The sequence below is a fragment of the Mastomys coucha genome, unplaced genomic scaffold, assembly GCF_008632895.1.
Source record: "Mastomys coucha isolate ucsf_1 unplaced genomic scaffold, UCSF_Mcou_1 pScaffold14, whole genome shotgun sequence".
NCBI classification, from domain to species: domain Eukaryota; kingdom Metazoa; phylum Chordata; class Mammalia; order Rodentia; family Muridae; genus Mastomys; species Mastomys coucha.
In genome coordinates, this window is record NW_022196896.1 from 85,568,033 (window position 1) to 85,589,469 (window position 21,437).

Here is a 21,437-nt window from a genome sequence, read left to right on the forward strand (position 1 = left end):
CAGAAATCCACCTGCCTCTGCCTCCCAAGTGCTGGGATTAAAGGCGTGCACCACCACCGCCCGGCTCAAGTCGAGTTCTTAAATTGAAGAAACAAATAAAAATTAACTTGGTTCTGGAAAACAAATTGCATAATAGGATGGTAGACAGGATGGTTTTCAGAACAACAGTCATACCCAAAAATGCTTTCAGCTTTAAAATTTTTAGCTCAGACTTATTGAGTATAGTACTCACTGAAGTATTTAAGAATCAGCCTCTTTGTTTCAACGAAAGCATTAGATTAAATAATTAAATTTTTATTTAAGTATTGATGGTACTTAATGGGTCTTCCAGGTACTGAAATGTAACTAATTCAGGCTTTTGTCTAAAAATAATACAGAGCATATATAGAAGCATATATATGTGCATACACATATTATATACATATGTATATAATGTATATACACATATATATACTACATATAATATATATGTGAATATCCTTAAACTCTCAATCTGTTATAGGTTTCAAGCTACTTAAAATGCAAATGGAATTTTTAACTAAACAGCAGGTTTTTTTTCTACAACAGAAAGACCTATGCCATATTGTGATGCTTGTGTAATGGCCCAAATGTTCTAGATTTTGCCAAAATACCCTTTATGTAACATTGTAATCATCCTTGTGTAGATGATAAAGGGTAGCCTGAAACTGTCTAACAAAAAGACTTCTTTCTCAGCTTCCCATAGTCACAAGTCTGAAAACCCAAGGTAGGTCAAGACTGTGGCTCAGTGGTAGCATGCTTACTTAGCACTCAAGAAGCCCCAGGTTTGGTTGCTAGCTCCACAAAGAGAATATAAGAAGATACCATGAAAAAGAGACACTTTGTTTTAAGGCAACAAAAGCTTTCTTGGGAGAAGGTGTAACTGAAGTAACTGAAGGGAAATCTACAAACAAGAAGGTTTGCTTTATTGAAATCCCTAGGAACCAGAGAGGTGAAATCAGACATGTTCAGTAACATTCTTCAAGCAGGAGTCAAAAGTAAACTAGCTGTATAATTGTAGAGCTTCTTAGAAACTCAGCACCAATGACACTTAGTCCTTTTATGGCTTATTTTAAAACTTGCTGCATCATCAGTTTTAACATAGAGGATGATACCGTGGCTTAGCACATCAGAGAGTCTGGATCGAATGCTGAGTGTGCAGAAGTTTTAGGAACATTTAAACCAATTTATTTCATTTTAATGTTTCATTTTTTGCATGTGTAAATATGATATATTAGAAAGTAACCCATGCTTAATTAAATTTATAACAATCCTACTGGTAAGGATAAAATAAGCATTTTGACTACATCATAATAAGATTTGCAAAGAGAGTGTGTGTGTGTGTGTGTGTGTGTGTGTGTTGCAATCTTTTTTCTGCCTGCTTCAGCCTCCCAAAGACTAGAAATATAACCATACCCAGAGTTATAGTCTTCAAAAATATTTTCAAGTTTTTAATTAACACGGAATAATTGTATGTAGTTATGAAATAATATGCTGGTTTTTTCTCTAATGGCACATGCCCTAACATCTTATGGAGGTAGCAAGTTAAGTTTAATTATTTAAATTGGGGGTTCAGGGCTTTCCTACTCCACAAAATGGGGAGCTGGTGAGCTCAGGCGACTTAAGGTTTGTGACTGGAGCATGCGCCCCACTGTGGCTGGCTTCGCTGCACTTGAATCATCTATTTACTGTCCTCTCTTAAGAACATTTTTTTGGCTGCAGGTTTTTAACAGCATGTGGCCCCTGTTTAACAGTATCCTCAGTATTTCTCATGTGGCCCCTGTTTAACAGCATCCTCAGTATTTCTCAGAAAGAGGCACTGTAGATGTCCCATTTTCTATGAGCAGCCTCCTAATGGATAATCTTGCTTTCTTTGCTAGGGGCGCAGGCTGTATCTTTATTGAGATGTTCCAGGGTCAACCTCTGTTTCCTGGGGTATCCAATATCCTTGAACAGCTGGAGAAGATCTGGGAGGTAAGACAAAAGTTCCTTATGAGAAAAAGGAAATATCTACATTACAAACTTGGAGACAAATGAAGCGGTCTATGTGCTCAAAATACCGAGCTATACCTAAGGTGGTAGGAACTATAACATTTGCCAGAAATGAGTTCCTTCTGGATGAGTCCTTAGGAAACTCCTGCTGTCCCATACCAGCTTATGAAGTGTCCCCACTAAAGACATTTGGGTCCCTGGTCTTGTATGTTTATTAGTATTTTCTTGGCACCCAGCAGCCTTTTTCTGGGCAGTACCATTTGGCCATTCCTGGGCTGGCCCTGAATCCTCAACACCAGGAGATAGGACACCACATTTTCCTAGAATTTCATAAAACAGGTTTCCTGTGTTGTGTAGAGAAGTATGGAATTTGTCATGCTCCTGCACGTGGCCAAAGATGTTAAGGACCTTGGTGTGCACACATGTGTATGAGTGTGTATGTGAGTGTGAATATATAAGTGTGTGCATATGTGTATATAAAACTTTTTGAGGGCTCATGTGTGTATAAGTGTGTGTGATAAATGTGTGTGTGCATGCACATCTGTATGAATGTGTATGCATATGTGTGTATTTCCATTTCTTTCCTTATTTTCTCTGCTTCATTTGCACTCCGGTGTGCTTTGCTTTGCTTTGCTTTGCTCTATAGACAGTGATATAGCTGTATTGTCTGTTCACTTCTCTTTCTCCTTTTTTATGAAGATGACTTGTTTTCCTATTTCAGTAAAGTATACCTAGCATTTTCCAGGTCGGTCAATGTGTACCAAGTTACAAACAGGTTTGATAAATTAGGTCTGGCTGTCTCTTGCCCAGTATATTGCAAGTAACCATGAATGTTCTGTACATGTATGTGTGTATGCATGCATATTTTATAAACATATAACATATGTGAAGTGGAAACGTAAGGGTTCTTTGGAAAGTCAGTTGGGTGGTGTTTTGCTGGGGCAAGCATGTGAAGAAACATTTAGCTGAAGTGGACACGGGTGAAAGGCTAAGGCAGACTTGTGAAGGGACGTTTTACTGAAGCAGACACAGGCGAGAGGATGTTCTGCTAAAGCAAACACGTGAAAGGACAAAGGGTTCTTCACTAACCACATGTGTATTGGTCCACCTGACATGCGTAGTTGAGCTCCATTTGTCGAGACTCCATAGAGAGAAACTTCTGATAGTGTGCTGCAACTTCCTGCCGCTTCTGTGGACTCAAGTTGATTGGATGCGCTTGCTGAGGCAACTCCGAGGAGGACACATGATGTTTGGAGGGTATAAATAGGACTCAGTGGCCAGTGACCAGTCTGCAGACAGAGCTTGGCTTGCTGATACAGCTAGCTGTACAACACTTGTCGGTCTCACATCTTCACTGATCTTCACTTCCCTGAGAGAGGCACAGCTGAGAACTTCTCCTGGTGTTCCTCCTGGTCCCTCCTGCTGATTCCTGCTGAGGCTGAGGCCTGGCTGTCTCTGCTAGGTAGTGCCACCACTGCTGATTCATGTTTGCTATCCTGACTCTACCGAGCTGGATGGCTGGTGTATCCATGAGGTGTTTGCAAGTGGATTGAGCTACTGCTGCTGACCTGTGACCTGAACTGTGAATTTCCAGATAACACAGGCAGGCACTGCTCCAAAGAACCTTTCTAAACAGGTCCACTTCCCCTGTATCCTTTCTTTTCTACTACCTCTGGTGGGTGGTGGGCTATAAGGGAGGTTAAAACATTTAAGAACCATCATTAAAAATAGAGTTTTGAAGCCAGGTAGTGGTGGCACACGGCTTTAATCCTGGCACTTGGGAGGCAGAGGCAGGCCATTTCTGAGTTCGAGACCAGCCTGGTCTACAGAGTGAGTTCCAGGACAGCCAGGGCTATACAGAGAAACTCTGTCTCAAAAAACCAAAATAAATAAATAAATAAATAAATAAATAAATAATAGAGTTTTGAAAAATTAACACATATGTAAAATCTCTTGCATATATATAACAAATATATGCATATATATTTTGTGTGATTTTTCTGTGACTAAAAACATTTAAAATTCTTTCTTACATGTATGTATATGTTTTGCATATATATATATTCAAGAAATAATGTGTATATATATATACATATATAAATATATAGGCAAGAAAGAATTTTAAATGTTTTTAATCACACACACACACACACACACACAGGCCAGTATTTAAGTAGATAAAGTTTTCTGATATTAAAATTACACAGTGTATAGATGTTAAACCATCACCTGGGACAGCAGGATGACTCACTGGGTAAGGGCAGTTGCCACCAAACCTGACAACCTGAGTTGAATCTCCAATCCACACTGTGGAAGGAGAGAACTCCTACAAATTGTCCTCTAGCTTCCACACATGTGCCACCCCCCAACACACACAATAAATAAAGATCGCATAGCGCCCAATAAGCCCCAGGAATGATGACAATAAAACGAGGATGTTGCTATGTTAACATCTAAGTGTACAGTCCGCTGCGGTCAGTACATTTGCACTGGTGGTCAGGGTCTCCGTGATCGTCTCCAGCACCTTTGCACCATCCCAAGCCAAAGCTCTGCAGCCCTAAACACAGTCCTGTCTGGTCTCTCAGCTCAGCCCCTGACACTCTCTCATCTACTTTCTGTCTCTGTGACTTTGTGAATTATCAAGTCTGACATCGTTGGAGTCGTATAACATTGGTCTTTCTGACCAATTGGCTTTTCCTTTCTAGCTTATTTCACTTAGCATAATGTTTTCAAGGCTCATTCATATTGTATATGCATCAAGGTACTTTACACGAGGGATTTTATCGTTGCTATGCTTAGTTCCGTTCTTTGCCATCTGGTGAAGATAAATTGTGCTGTGAGAAACAAAGACAATGTATATAAATTAATCACTAACATTAAATTGTCTTTTGGCCACCTGGGGGGTATTATGGAAATGTGGGACAAAATAGGAATCATTCACAAACAAAAAGGTTTTTTCCTCCCTAGCCAAAGGACATATCCTTAGAAAGAAATATAAAGGCCACTTTGGATCATCTCTTTGGATATAAAACATCATCTGAGCTGGAGGTGGCTGATGCAGTGGCTTTTCTCGATACTTAGTAGTTATGAAAATGGACAACGTTCACACAGCACCTCTTGAGCTTTAGTTTTCTCATCTACAAAATGATGGTGATTGTATGATTTTGTAACCTCGTTATGGGGCTTCTGAAATGTATGGCAAAACCAGTTCACTGTAAGCGTTCGCTAAATATTTGTAGGGCTGGAGAAATGGATCAGAGGTTAAAGGTCCCTGCTTGCTAAACTTGACAGCCTGAGTTCAATCCCTGGGACCACAAGGTAGAGGGAGAGACTGACTCCCATGGATTACACACACACACCCATATATGCGCGCGCGCGCGCGCACACACACACACACACACACACACACACACGAGTTGGGGGAGAAATTTAAAATTTCCTTTCTTGAGTTCTCCTATAATCTCAGTACGTGGAAGGCTGAGGAAGGAGGATTTCCATGAATTGAGGTTAATCTAGACTGTGTAGCAAGAATTAGTCTATCCAGGACTACTTAGCAAGATCATGTCTCAAAAAAAAATGAGTGCTATGGCAAAAGCGAGTGTGTCTTAAGGAGTCCCCCAACAGATCCTGTCCAGAAAACCATATTCATGCCTGTCTTTATCTTTGACGTGCTAAAGTAAACCAGGGACTTTATTTTGACATTTATGGCAAGTTATCACAAATTAAATCAAGTAAGAGTCTCAGAAATAATACTGGCCTGGAGTCAGAACTCATGAATTCTGAACATAGCTCTAACCTTGGGTATAACAAAGAACGCGATTATACCCAAACTCTGTGAGTCTTAAGGTGTGCTTTATTTTCTGGCTCTGGGAAATTATGGCTCCTACAAACAACATGCAAAGAGAATATTGTAGCTCCTATCATTTGTCGTGTGTGTGTGTGTGTGTGTGTGTGTGTATGTGTGTGTGTGTGTGTGTTTAGGCATGTGCATGTGTAGGCATGTGCATGCGCATGCCCGTGGAGGCCAGAGGAGAGTGCCAGAGTTCCAAAGATACAGTTAGATATAGTGAGCTTCCTGGTGTTAGTGCTGGGAACTGAACCCCAGTCCTCTGGAAGAGCAATAAGTACTCTTAACCACTGAGCCATTTCCCTAGCCCCAGTTCCTATAGTTTTAAATCATAATATTTTCCTCTGTTCATTGGCTTTTCCCTTCTAGTTAGTTATTTCTGGAGTCTGAATAGCGGCACGGCTCACTACTGACTTCCCCCCATCCCTGGAAGATAGCTCTCTATTTTAGTTATGTATTGTGGCCTGATTCATTTTACTTAGGCAAAACTCCAGTTGCATCTATAGTTCTGTATTCTGAGGGAAACTGGACAAAATTATTACATAGATGAGTTTGTTGTTGTTGTTGTTGATGATGATAATGTTTTTAACATATGTTTTTGGGTAGGGGAGGGTGCTCTACGGTGAAGATCACAAGGTAACTTGAGGTGGTCAGTTTTCTCCTCCTACCGTGCGGCTTCCCAGGCATCAAACTCAGGTGATCGAGCTTGGTGGCAAGCTGCTTTGCCTGCTGCGACACCTCCATGGCCAGATTTTGTTGCTTTATAACAACACTACACCTTAAGCACTTGAGGTTTTGGGGTTGTTTTGTTATCGTTGTTGTTTGTTTGTTTTTCTTTAGAGCAGTCTGTAACCAATGGTAAATGCTAAACAACAGCAGTGGTTGTAGTTCAGTTTGGTTTCCTTGTGCGATAGATATATGGTTGTAATTGGTATGTGTTAGGGCAGGAAGGAAGTCTTTGGAGGGTCTATGAGCACAGAACGGAGGTGAGAGGGCTATATAATTTTGAATTCAAGTGTTTTATTTTTTTTAATTATTAGATTTGTTTATTTGCTGTGTCTGTGTGCATGCATGCGTATATGCACATGTGCATTCGTGTAGACATCAGTGGTGGCACAGCCTGCATGTTGACATTAGAGGAAAACTTGTGGGAATCCGTTCTCAGCTTCCTCAGTGTTGGTCCCAAGTATCGAACTCAGATCACAGGTCCTCAGAGCTTCCTGAACGCTAGGCAAGCTTTCTACCTCCAAGCCACTCCTTAGTCCTGCTATGATGTTTTATAATATGTATTCGTTATGGAACGGCTAAACCATGCCAATTAACATATGCATCACCTTAACACACATATCTTATTTTTTTCTCAAAGATACTTTTGAGGTATTCCATGGTGCATGTGTGCTACACTCCTGTGGCAGTAAACAGGAGCCATCTTTTTGATATGCTAATTTACACACACACACACACACACACACACACACACACATGCTGTAGGGCAGATTAGATAGCAGCTTTTTTGAGAAGTCTCTGGCACTTTTCATCATGGTTGGACTAATTCAAATTCCTCCACATCTTAGCCAACACCATTCTTTTGTCCTGTGGGGAAGGGGAGGCAGGATATTGAGGTAGGTGTCACGAAGCTCAGCCTTGAACTCCTGATCCTCTCAAGTGTACCACCATAGCTGGTTTATGCATTTGTTGAAGATTGAACCCAGGGTCTCTCATGTACTCTAGGCAAGGATTCTACTACTCTATTAGCGGAGTCACATCCTCAGCCCTTTATGGACGTCTTCTTCTTCTTTTTTTTTTTTCTTGGCAATAATAATTCCAACAGACACACAGGGACATTCCCATGGTCCTAACTACAGTTATTGTCCCAACTTGCATTTCTCTGGTAATTAGTGATGTTGAACATTTTTTTCATACCTTTGGCCACTTGTATGTCATCCTTTGAGAAATGCCTACTGGAGTTCTTTATCCATTTTTTTTTTTTAATTAGTAGATTCGTTCACTTGGTACTGAGTTCTCTGAGTTCCTTGTACATGTTAGATATCCACCCCAACAAAATATATCGTTTGCAAGTGTTTTCTACCATTCTATAGACTGATTCTCCATCCCATTATTTCTTTTTCCAGATGCCTTTTGGTTCTGTGTGGTCCTATTCATCCAGTTTTGCTTTCCTCGCCTATGAGATAAATTAGAAAATGAAACAGATAATAAAGTTTCTGAAGTTGTATCTTACTAAATGAATTTCTGCTAAATGAATAATTGAATTTTTTGTTTAAATACCTAACATCTCAGTTTAATAAGCTTTTAGCATAAAAATTTTCCAGAAAATTTGTTATCTATCTGGCCTCAGTTAAACATAGTACAAAGTAACCAAGAAGTCTGGTAACTTTCACCTTCCAGAAAATACAGATGTGTGTGCTGTTCGTTTCCTGCATTGGTTCCTCCTCCCCGGCTTTGCTTTCTTTCCACTGTGCTTCACCAACCAAATGTTACCCCTAAGTCACACCCTCTTGTTTACACACACATCTGTACACATGCAGAAGACACTGGGCTGAGAAAGAATCGGCTTCCCCTCCTCTGGGCTTCACCCACAAAAGAAGAATTAGGCTAGTTGGTTTTTCAAAATGGAATCCAGGATTCTCAGTGTTCCCTCGGGCTTGGGTTGGTTCACAGGAAAAGCTTATTATAAGCCTCTCACTCAGTTTTTTAGTTTGTTTAGAGAACGGGTCAAAGCACAAAGCTTTTACTCGATGGCATGACTTTTCAAAACATATTATGGGAGGGAAAATAGCACTTTAGTGTCTTTTGTGTGAAGACAAGCACAATAGACCCCACAAGATACCTCTCTGCCAGGGACCTAGCCACTACACCAATGGATTTAAGTTCCTGCATTCCTATTACATATACTCAGCCAGACAATTAGCTTCCTGTTGTAAGAGCTGGACAGGTGCCTATATTCAGTGTTTTACAGAAAAATAATATTCAGAGAAGAGCTACCCTGTAGTGATGCAAAGCTAACTACAAGGACATGTCACAAAAATCATGCTACTGGCTATGGGATTTATGGTCACCTTCAAAGAGTGGCAAGATGGCGTCTGCAGAGGATCACAGCAATGCCTCCATCCAAAGTCTCCATTTAGCTTCACACTCCAGAAGACTTTTGTTTTCCTAGTACATCTTCATTAAAAACAAGAGCTTAAGGCCAGGCATTGGTGGCACATGCCTTTAATCCCAGCACTTGGGAGGCAGAGACAGGCAGATTTCTGAGTTCGAGGCCAGCCTGGTCTACAGAGTGAGTTCCAGGACAGCCAGGGCTACACAGAGAAACCCTGTCTGGAAAAAAAAAAAAAAAAACAACCAAGAACTTAAATTTGGATGTCTAAAGCATAAGTTAGGACCAGCAAGATGCCTTGGTAAATAAAGGCTGCAGAGGCCTGGAGACTTGAGTTCAATCCCTGGAGCCCACATAAAATGCAAAGAGAAAGCCAACTTCACAGGCTTGTTCTCTGCCTTCCATACAGGTGTCTTGACATGCACGTGCACACACAGTTTTTTAAAAGCATAAACCAGTTCTATCTCACATCATGTTACCATTATAATCTGTCAATGGGAAACCAAATTATAGTCTAAGCTGCTGGCTGCAGAGAAAACAAAAAATGAGATGAACTTGGCAGAAAAGGTAAAGATCAAAGCCAGTCATTTCCAGCCAGTGTTCTGCTGCCTAAAGGTCAGTAACCTGTATCCTTTTAAGTTGGAGCACACCCAGGAACACCCGGGCTGAGGCAGAACTCAGACCAGCAGCATCTCCTGCAAACAAGGTTCTAGGACGAGAGGTAGGGAACAGTTACTCCTAAGGCTTCATACCCCAATCACTTGGCAATCGTGCAGATTGAGTTGTTAGAAACACAGGCTCAGGACTGTGGGGATACAGTGCTTTGGACAATAAACTGAAAAAATGTTGGAACTACTAAAAAATAATTTCTGCTGTGTATCAGCTGGAACCATGTGACATCACTGAATCCTTTATTCCTCCCTACTCTGGATTTTGTGTCTCTGTGCCTGCTCCATCCAGCTGGCTTCTTCTTACCTTTGTTTCTCTTTCTCTGGCTCTGTGTAGGTACTGGGAGTCCCTACAGAGGATACCTGGCCTGGAGTCTCCAAGCTGCCTAATTACAATCCAGGTACGGGTCCGCACATCCCAAGAGCTGGCAATGCCAGGACAGTATCAGCCACACAGAGTGTTCATCTGTTATTAGACTCAACAAAGATAGACTACCAGATTTGTATATTTTCCAACAATTGTTTTTCTTGTTTTGTTTTCTCTATGTATTTATTTAGAACAAAGTCTTACTATGTAGCCCAAGCTAGCTTGGAACTTGCTGTGTAGACCAAACTTGCCTTGAACTCACAGAGAGCTACCCGCCTCTCTCTCCCAAGTGCTGGGATTTCAGGCTTGTACCACCATGCCCAGCTTAATCCTTTTATTAAAAAGAAATTGAAATAGCAATTAAGGTTAAATCAGTTCTCCAATGTTATAAAACCCAGGTAGCAAAGTGAAAATAATTAAAAAAGGACTGTTACCATGGAGTCTACATCTATTTCCAAGTACCCCCACAGCTTAAAGGAGCAGCATGCTTTGAACCTCTTGAGCAAGGAACTCTTCTCACTTTTGAGCCCATGCCTGTCACTGACTTTCTTTCCTACATATTAGAGCCTTGTATAAAAGGAAAGCTAAAGCAACAGAGGGAGCTAGAGGCACACCGGACCTAGGATAAACCAGGAAAGATACAACTAGAGGATTGTCTCTGCCTGACAACTAGTCGTTTCTGTCACACATCACACAGACACAGACACACACACACACACACACACACACACACACACACACCCTGCGAGTGGCTGCTGGGGATAGGTAGATATAGGAAGCAGTAGTATTGTCCACAGGGAAATTCTTTGAGAAGTGGTCCCCAAGTCATGGCTGATGGCTAGATAACCAAGAAGTCACTTCAAGGCATTGAGATGGAAGTGAGAAGTCCAGTGAGCCGGAGGATGAAGATGGGCCATCTCAGAAGCCCTGGGAGCCCGCGTAGCAAGCAAAGGCCCTGCTGATGCTATAACCTCTCCCTGGCAGGATGGAGATCTCCCAGGGTGGATGAAAGGGGTCTGAGCTAGACTAGATAGTCTTTCTTTTCTTACATTGTCCCATTACTAAATCCCAAATGTTCCCCAATTGTCATTACAGATTTTGGTAGGAGGTTTTCCTGGAAAAGTTTCATGAGAGCAAGAAATTGCAGGGAGACTTCAAAAGTGATTAAGGAGGAAAACAAGAAATCTGGGTGTGGTGATATCCGCCCGTAATCAGAGCACTTAAGAGGCTTAAAGCATGAGGACTTGGGTCTAAAAAACCAACAGAGAGAGGAGAGAGAGAGAGGGGAGAGAGAGAGAAGAGAGAGAGAGGAAAGAGGAGAGGAGAGAGAGAAAGAGAGGAGAGAGAAAGAGGAGAGAGAGAGAGGAGAGAGAAAGAGAGGAAAGAGAGGAGAAAGAAGAGAGAGAGAAAGAGGAGAGAGAGAAGAGAGAGAGAGAAGAAAGAGAGGAGAGAGAGACAGAGAAGAGAGAGGAGAGAGAGAGAGAAAGGAAAGGGAAGAGAGAGGGGAGAGAGAGAGGGGAAAGAGAGGAGAGAAAGGAGAGAGAGAAAGGAGAGAGAGAAAGAGAGGAGAGAGAAGAGAGAGGAGAGAGAGAGGAAAGGGAAGAGAGAGAGGAGAGAGATAGAAAGGAAAAAGAGGAGAGAGAGGAGGGAAAGAGAAAGAGAGAGAGGAGAGAGAGAGGAGAGAGAAAGAGACAGAGAAGAGAGAGAGAAGAGAGACAGAGAGAGAGAAGAGAGAAGCAGAGAGAGAAGAAAGAAGAGAGAGAAGAGACAGAGAAGAGAGAGACAGAGAGAGAAGAGAGAGAGAAGAGAGAGAGGAGAGACAGAGAAGAGAGAGAGGAGAGACAGAGAAGAGAGGAGAGACAGAGAAGAGAGAGACAAAGAAAAAGAGAGACAGAGGGGGGAGAAGGAAGAGGAAGAGAAGGAAGAGAGTTGACGAGAGGCTGAGCTTTTCCCTCATTATCCCACGTCTATTACATTTACTGAAAAAGCTATGCTCTATGGAACACTAAAGACGAACTGTAAAGTCCTTTGAACTTCTTCGAGAATGATCATTTTCCTTGCTAAATTGCCTTAGGGTCATTTAGAACTGCCTTACTGTTTCTAGCTATTTTTCTGCCCCTAGGCATTTAACACGATAGTCTTAAGGTGTAGAGTAGTGTCTCTGCCCTTTGGTGTGAGATGGAGATAAGAAAGAAAAGCTGTTTGTGGAGATCATTGTCCAGTCTGCAATAGTTCCTGGCTCTAGTTGCCATGGTTTCCAGGAGAATCTTGTTCTCATCATTTCCTATCTATTCTGTAATCCCTCCCATCCACTCTTCTTTGCCTGAGTAGAAATGGGCCCACTTATCTTCCTTGGCTCCCTAACATAGCTACAAGCAGAAATGTAGCCTGGAAAACCATTTAGATACATATGAATACAAAGTTGCTGTGGTAAACATAGGCAGCTACCCCAAATATCAAATACTTGGGTTGCAGGTTGGTTCAGGCAATAGTGAGATATCCCCATGACAGATGGTCATCAAAGCTAGGAACATCGCCAAACACTTCCCTGCCAGATTCTATGCTAAGAAGATAACTGGGCTCTGTGAAAACAGAGAAATGTGTCTCGTTGCTCATTTTGCTGTCATGTCAAAGAAATGGGAAATGTTTCATTTACAAAGAAAATTCTCCAGTCCCAATATCAGTGGGACTCATACTTTCGCATTGTTGCTCCCTTCTGTTTAATTCAGAGAAGCAAGACTGTTTTCTGAGTACTTGCCATCTGCTAGACTGGTGCAAGGTGCTGCAGTCCCCGGATGGATAAGCTGTGCTTTTGAGTCCTCAGAGCGTGGGTTTGCATTCATTCCCCGATTCTCACTGTGACTGCAGTGGTCTTTGGTGAGGGCTGTTTCTGTGGGTTTGGGAAGCTTATGGTTGTGGGTCAGGCTGAGCATGAGAAGAGACTTGTAACCTTAATCACAGCCAGGGTTTCTAACCCTACCCTTGTTGAATTTTAAGACTGTAGCATATCTTGGGCATGAGGTTGGTACCATATTAATAACTCAGTCTAGAGGACCATGTTTGAAAGAGGTCATCAAGATTCCTGTCCCAGGGCAGGTCTTATGAATAAGCAAGTCTCTCTTGAGGCAAGCCCATCACCCCCATTCCTGAGCTACTGCTGTTTCCCCAGACTTGAACCGAAGTGATTTAAGAGACGCTGAAGAGGAAGGGCACATTAGAACATTACAAGCTACCTTCCTATCTAGCGCACCCCTATTCCTATCAGCAGCCCCCTCTTCATCCTCCCTTTCCCATACTGTTCCCAGGCTCTGCTTAACTGCCGCCTTACACCCTTTTTCCTTTGAAGTCAGCATTTACCTTCTGCAGAGAAGGGAGAGCATATGAGATTTGTCTTCCTGGTGCTCGGTTTAGTTTGGTTAACAGTTTCCTCCAATTTCATCCATGTTACTAGAAATGACAGAATCCCATTATTCTTTTATGACTACGTAGTACTCTGTTACGAGTATACAGCAATTTCCGGCTTCCATTTTTATTTCAAGTGATGCCTACCATGGTCCATTAGGCCTTGGCTAGTGGAAGCAGGGCTGCTGTGAACGTCAAGCATAGCTGTGTACCGAACACACTGGCTTCAGCTCCTTGGGATATTTGCCCAGTAGTGAGATTCCAGGATCCTAGGGTGTTTGTTCCTGGTTTTCTTTAAAATAAAATAAAGATCTGTACTGTTTTTCATAGAAGCTGTACTAATACATTCCTAGCAATAGTCAGAATAGTGAGAGTCTCACTTTTTTCCATATACTTACTGGTATTCACCATCATCACCACCACCACCATCATCATCACCACCACTACCATCATCATCACCACCTCCACCATCACCACCACCACCATAATCATCACCACCATCACCACCACCACCACCACTACCATCACCACCACCATCACCACCACCACCACCACCACCACCACCACCATCATTTCCCATCTATTCTGTAATCCCTCCCATCCACTCTTCTTTGCCTGAGTAGAAATGGGCCCACTTATCTTCCTTGGCTCCCTAACATAGCTACAAGCAGAAATGTACCCTGGAAAACCATTTAGGTACATATGAATACAAAGTTGCTGTGGTAAACACCACCACCACCATCATTTCCCATCTATTCTGTAATCCCTCCCACTATCCACCACCACTATCATCATCACTTCCTCCACCATCACCACCACCAGCACCATCACCACTACCACCATCATCATCACCACCACCATCACCACCACCACCATAATCATCACCACCTCCACCATCACCATCACCACCATAATCAGCACCACCACCATCACCACCACCACCACCATAATCATCACCACCTCCACCATCACCACTACCACCATCATCATCACCACCACCACCATCATCATCACCACCACCACCATCACCACCACCACCACCATCACCACCACCACCATCATCATTTCCCATCTATTCTGTAATCCCTCCCACTATCCACCACCACTATCATCATCACTACCTCCACCACCATCACCATCACCACCACCATCACTACCACCACCACCATTTGTATCTGGGGGTACATAACAGAATCTTGTGATATACCTCAGGCTGGCCTGGAATTCACTCATTGCCCATGCTGGCCTCATACATCACAGTGACCCTTCTACCTCAGCCTCCTAAGTGGCCATCCCACCACACCCTGCTTACTTATTGTCTTGTGGATAGCCTCTGTCCTAACTGCCTTCTGCTTCAACCTTTGCTTCTGATGCTCATTTTTCTGAGTATTAATGGCGGCTGTTTTTTGTGTATTCCTTGGACAATCACATGTTTTGTTTTTAAGAAATACTCATTCCAGTCCTTTGGCCATTTAGAAATCCGTGTGCTGTGTACTCCTGAGCTAAAGTCCTAATACACTCTCTACCCAGCACAGTCGAAGGTGTTTGGCTGCTCTGTACTTGGGTGAACAGCCTGGCCGCCAGCCATTTGCTGCCGTTGCCTAGGTAAGTCTTGAGGAACCATACTGATTCTGGTGGAGATGTTAAAAATCTCCCAGTGCCTACTCCAGTAAGAACTAGCTTTCTCCCAGTTCTAGGGAGCAGGGCTTTACGGTGTGGCTGGATGTAGCTGCTTGTACCCGAGTAAATCTGGAAGGAGAGAAGGTGTATCATGTTCAAGGCGGCCTCTTTCTCCTTCCTTCCCTCTATCCTGCCTTCTTTCCTTCCTTCCTCCTTCCCCACTCCCACTTTAAGCAAGCTGGCTGAGAACTGGCTGTCCTCCACTTCAAAGGGCCAGTTGTCTTATTTTGATGTGGGCAGATTGAGAAGTAGGCTTTGAAAAATAGGCTCTTTTTTTGTTGTTGTTTAATCTTTCCTCCTGGGATGGCTTTCAGAGCGGTATATCCAAGTGTCAGTGCGGGGGGTTCTGACGAGCCCGGATTCCCAGACTCTCAGCAGGATCATCCTCTAACAGAAATATAAAAGTGAAATATTAAAAACCCTGCGACGTGAACTCCATCTGCAGAGTAGCCAGGGCCTTGCCTGCTTGTGCCATGGGGGGAAAAAAGATCTTGAAAAAAGAGGGAGGAGAAAAAGGTCTTTGACTAGGAGGTTTACAGGGTTAGCAGAGCACAGTAACTTCCCCTCAAAGGAGAGGGTGTTGCTCCTCGCCCCCACCCCAAACTCTCATCCTTTGACTCAGCCGCCAGCACTTACTAACCTCCTCCTATAAGGCACCCCTTTCACATGCTAACTGAGGTGTCTATGATTGGCTGAACAATACACTGGTCACACTCGCTAAAGGGCTGCTATCTTTCACACAATTAGCCAAGACACATTAATCAAGCTGACGGGCACTGAGGTTGCTGGCCTCCTGCAGTGGGGGAGGGGGGAGATTTTAGTGACCCTCCCTAAGTATCCCCAAGCAATGACAAGAGGCCTAAAGGGAATTCTTCTCCTCTAAATGTCTGAAGAGGTTAAAGCCCCAACTGACAGGCTATCTGGGATGTAGCCAGTTTGTGGCACAGGAGATCCCAGAGGCTTAGAACAAACCAGATGTTCATTTTGGCTAAGATCTACTAACCCAGAGACAGTAGTGTGAATTTGAGCAACAGACGCCTGTAGATGTTTTTACAAAGTTCCCCCGGCCTTCCTACCTCCCTCCATTCACAAGAAAATGCGCTCAGAGTCATTCGAACCTCAAGGCATTCTGAGGCCAACTAAACAGAGAGACTATGCCCACCCACCCAGTGTGGGTTTCCCTATCCAGACAGAATAAAGCCTACCAGAGAAGAGAAACAGACTCAGTTAAGACAATGTAACAACTGGCGTGGTGTTGGCCCTAAGCACTTGAAGGGCATTAAAATATAGTTCATTCTGAGAGAAAAAGAAATGGAAGCATTTGTGCTTTTGATCACAGTATTTTTTTTTTTAATTTTTTTCTTTTCCAAATCCCCTTTTGTCTAGATTTTCAATGGCAACAGATGACAAGGTCTTACCTTGGAGACCTGTTTGCTACAAAATCACATAGGGCTTTTCAGGGAATCAGCTAAATATTTAGACGTGTCTCTGTTAAAAGTAAACGGAGGCCTGCTCCTCCGGAGGCAGTCCAGGCACCATCTCATTAGACGCAAAGATCTTGTGATAAAGAGCAACCTTTTCTCCTGCCCACGTGATCGCAGCGCAGTTGTGGTTTTTAATGTGTCCCTGATTGTTCCGTCCAACCCTGTTTGGTCCCCTGAAAGGGTCTGTCAGGCTCTGTTTGCTTCCTTAAACATGGTTTTTGAAAGCGCTCGTGCTGTGTGAGCTCAAATCCTAGCATTAAGGCACTGCTGAGTTCATTTCACCATGCTCAAAAGCGCTGAGTTTAAATCCCTCTCAATTCCATTTGAGGCACCAGAAGACTCCCCTTCTTCACTAATGGTTCCAAGTTTACATCTAGATACTGGGGGTCAAGGACAGGAGAGGATTTAGAAATAACAGTGCGTGACATTAGTCAATGCATTTGCCAAATTGGCAATTAGTTCCTGATGTGCGTGCAAAGCACTTTACTCCTGTCTCTTTGACTCCTGTTCCCATAGAGAAGGGAGCAGCATCTGTCCGCTGAGGACCTTTAAAGAAATATCTGCTGAAAAGCACGCCTGATTTGCCTCATGAGCTCAGCCACAGGGAAGCATCCGGGATTAGGTTGGTTTTCAGTTCCAGGAAAGAACGCCTCATCTGGTGAGTTTTTTCACCGGGGGAACTTAGTGGAAGTCAAAAAAGGCAAAAAACAAAACAGGCTGCACACAGAAAAAGCCCAGAGGCACAGGCACCCGGATCTGTGTACCCTAGCCCACACCCTGCTGGGTTTTGGTATGCTTGCTTTTGCAACTTTTAACCACTAGGTGGAAGCAAGCAATAACTGGGATGGTCAGCAGCAATCTAGTCAGATGGTGGAGCCTCACTCCTAAATTCTCCTTCTGACTGTAAAACCACTTTTAAGATGTTCCCTGTATGTATATGATCTCAGGGCTGATTGTACACATAGGTAACACTAAATGGACTAAGCATGTTGTATTTACATATTTAGGGATAGACCATGAATTTGAGAGAGGGAGAGAGAAAGCGGGGGAGAGGGGGAGAGAGAGACAAAGAGACAGAGAGACAGAGAGACAGAGGTGTGGGGAGATACATGTAAAATGTTAGAAGGAGGAAAGGGAAGGAGGGGAATTATGTAATTATATATATATGTATACACACACACACACACACACACACATATATATAAAACAAGGTAAGAGCTGTGGGAGTCATGCAGGAGACAAAGACTGGACTGAAAATCATCCTCACCCCAAATGGGGTAAAGAACCATTATGGATTGGCTCAAAGAACTCTGAGCAAATTGCAGTGAACCCAGTCTAACACTGCCTGTGCTTTGGCGTTAGCTCTAGCCATGAGTTATTTGCTGAGAGAGATGCTTACTGGGCTGAATTCAGAGGGCAGGAACTACCTTCTGAATGGAAGCCCGATTTCCTCCCTTATTGTCTGGGAGAACTTGAGGGAGGTTTTTATTTTCAGTTCTCTGAGCCACAAAATGGGAGCTATCCTATCATTTAAAACATATTCCCTGTGTATCAGGCAATATATATGCATAATGTATAATGATACATATATACAGAATATTATATATTATATAATATTTATTGCACATAACTGCTGATCTCTACTGCTGCTTGCCTGGGTCAGAGTTGGAGGAGGTAGTCCCATCTTATAGATGACGACTTTTTTCCCCCAAGCCCACAGAGACATTTCCTGACTGGAAAAGACGGGAGTCAGTATCCAACTTTGCTCTATTTCTGTTTATCATATTGTTTCCCTGTCTCGTTTTGCAGCACAGTGCTGAAAAACCACTGAACTGTATCTGCCACAGAGCCTAGCTTCTCAGAAAATCCCGTCCAAAGTTATGCTTCCATTCTCTTTGTCGCAGTGTTCGAGGTCAGCTGCTCAGTCTTCCACCATGGTGTAGACATCACAATGGGCGTGGAAGAACACAATGCCTCTGTTTGGGGGTCCTGGCCTCTTTTCGGATGCCCAGCGTACCTTGTGGCACCAGAACTGACTTTTGGGTTGGCTTTCACGGGCCCAAATGTTGTCTGGATTCCCACATTGTTAAAATTGGTGTTTGGGTTTTTAAGCACCTACCTATGTGTGTCTGGGTGCCTGTTAAACCTGTACCCATCTGCTCCCCCATCTAAATTGCCATCAGATGCTTATCCACCCTGTGCCTGCAAAGCCTTCCCTTGGAGAACCCTCGTTATCCACCTGCTAGGAATGCAGTAGGGCCACATAAATCCACTGTATCGGCATCGTCACTTTTTTTTTTTTTTTGCGCAAATATGTTACAAGAAAAAGATTTCTACGATTTCCTAGAGGCTAAGCCAGCTACTTCTAGTTCTTCTAGTAGAATTGTGTGCATGCCCCTTAGCCAGTACATAAAATTAATCAATAGATAGTCGTGAAATGAAATCATCTTGCTTTGATTCATAACCACCTTACCAAATGGCGGCAATGTTACCATCCACACTTTATGTTTTGGTTGTGAGCCTAGCCTTTAATGGCTGAGCTAGCTCTTCCAGCTCCTATCCATACTTCATAAATGAGAGCTGTAGCTTTAAGAGTCGGATATTCGTCCCAGGGTCACCTAGCCAGGAAGCAGTTGACCCAGAATATCCAGACTCGTTGGACCCTCAGGGCAGTCATCATAACAGTTTTCTGCATGCATTCATTATTAAGCTATAAATATTGCTTGGTAATTAAACAATGCCCTGACAGGGGGACAAGCGAGGAATACATTTCCTGATGACATCTATCCACCAAGCCTGGATCTCTGAAGCTGAGCTTGGCTTCTGGAACATACTGTCAAGTGCACTCTCTTTCCTGGGACTCCAGTGGTCCCCCCTTGCTACTGCTAATGAAGCCACAGGCATTCACGGGATCTATGAGCTCCGATTGGACTCATTATGATATCACTTCAGGAGTGCTGCAGAAAGCTCCTGGGGAGTTTCTATTAACATCTTTATTAACCCGTCCCCCACACCAGTCAGTGAAATTAATTTAGATACACAGCCCACTTTGATCTTTATTAATAGTTTCTTCTAGTTTCCACATTTATTTTTGGTTTTCTCATCTTTAATTTATTTGGTGGCAATTATTAGTTTTTATGGAGTGGGAGTAGATGATCTTAAAGTAATTAAGGTTAGGAAAAATTACAAGCAAAACCAGGTAAACCTATTTTTAATATAAAACCATGAATGTATGTGTACAGTATTTTTTTTTTTTCAAAACAGGGTCTTGCTCAGTAGGCCTGGGTAGCCTGCCATTCACTCTGTAGCCCAGACTGGCCCCAAATTTACAATTCTCCTGCCTCAGCCTCTCAAGTGCTGGGATTACAGGAATGTACCACCATAACCATATTACAATTTTTATTTATTAATTAAGATTAATGCTGTCAAGCATTAAAAAATAAACACAAAGTTAAGGCCTGCCTTATTCCTTCCCAGTTCCAGGAATGGTTTTTTGGTTTGGTTTGGTTTGGTTTGGTTTGGTTTGGTTTGGTTTAGTTTAGTTTTTTTCGAGTCAGGGTTTCTCTGTATAGTCCTGGCTGTCTTGGAACTCACTCTGTAGACCAGGCTGGCCTTGAACTCAGAAATCCACCTGTCTCTGCCTCCCTAGTGCTGGGATTAAAGCACTAAATGTCATGGAACTGGCTCAAACCAGAGGTCCCGTTCCCACTCCCAGAAGACACAGAACTAGACACACAAGTGAGTTTTGCAAGGCAGAGGTAGTAAATTTATTTCATTTCTATTTTTTAATCCATCATGTGTCAGCAAATATTTAGTGATGGTAGAAAAAAAAATAAAGCATCATAGTATAGATTCTTGTTTTCAAGAAATATGGTCCAGTAAACAGGGAGGTGAGCCAGTCAAACAGTGTGGAAAATGTACAGCAGCAGGGTCACCTGGGACCTTCAGGAATCTGAGGATGGTCTCCTGAGGAAGAGATGTGAATGTAGTTTCCACAGTATTAGAGAAAGGGGGCAGAGGAGGAGAACTTTCTCCAGGTGAGCAAGAACACGTGTCAGACAAAGGAATCAGATGCTGGGGACAGAATGTACCTAGTCAATTGCACATGACACCTAGAACGTTGGTTCGATGGAGGGCCATCGAAGAGGCCCAGAAGAGGAGGCTGAAGGGTGGAGGCACCAACTGGGACGTGTCTGGCAATCACTTAGAATTTGCATGCTGGCCTACAATCAGACAGAGCGCATAGGAGTTTTTTGTTTGTTTGTTTGTTTAAGCAGGAAGGTAATCTAGCGGGCCTTAACTTATAAAAATAATCTCTTAGGAGACAAAAATGCAGAACTGCATTGGTGGTAGGCAATGTGGCAATGCTCTCTAAACTCTAGAAGACAAATTAGATGTCAACTCTAGAGTAGTGACAGCCAGTAAGGAGAGGCGGGGCACATCCATCTAAATCCTTTTAGAAGGAAGTAAGGAAGTTGTCACTAATCAGATTTGAATTGTGAAAGGGAAAACAAATCCATCTCAATGGTGAGAGAAAGAGAGTCCCTTTTCAGTGGAACAACGAATAAAGGGGGGAAAGGAACAGGCTTCTTAAAACCAAATCAAAAGCCAGCCTATGATAAAACCCCAACCTAGAAATACAGAAGAGGGAGGCCTTAGCTTAAAGAGACAAGTAAGCCTGGGGCGGACAATGTAGAGAAGCAAGAGAAGGACCTTACCAGACAGGAAGTAATCCACCGAGGACAGGGGAAGGAGTCTTTGGGCGCTGAGAGGAGAACCAGAGGGGCTAGAGAGGACTAGAAGGTAATTATTAATAACAATGCCACAGAAATCACATGACCATAAGCTTGCTGGGGGAATG

General features: G+C 43.0%; 1 protein-coding gene across 1 annotated transcript in view; it reads left to right on the forward strand.

Moving 5' to 3' along the window:
• Positions 1-21,437, forward strand: part of Cdk15 (cyclin dependent kinase 15) — an 89,792-nt gene that overhangs the window by 44,907 nt on the left and 23,448 nt on the right. The window contains exons 9-10 of the mRNA XM_031368842.1: positions 1,899-1,992; positions 9,981-10,044. Coding sequence (XP_031224702.1) covers positions 1,899-1,992; positions 9,981-10,044 — 158 coding nt within the window. The remainder of the gene's footprint in view (positions 1-1,898; positions 1,993-9,980; positions 10,045-21,437) is intronic.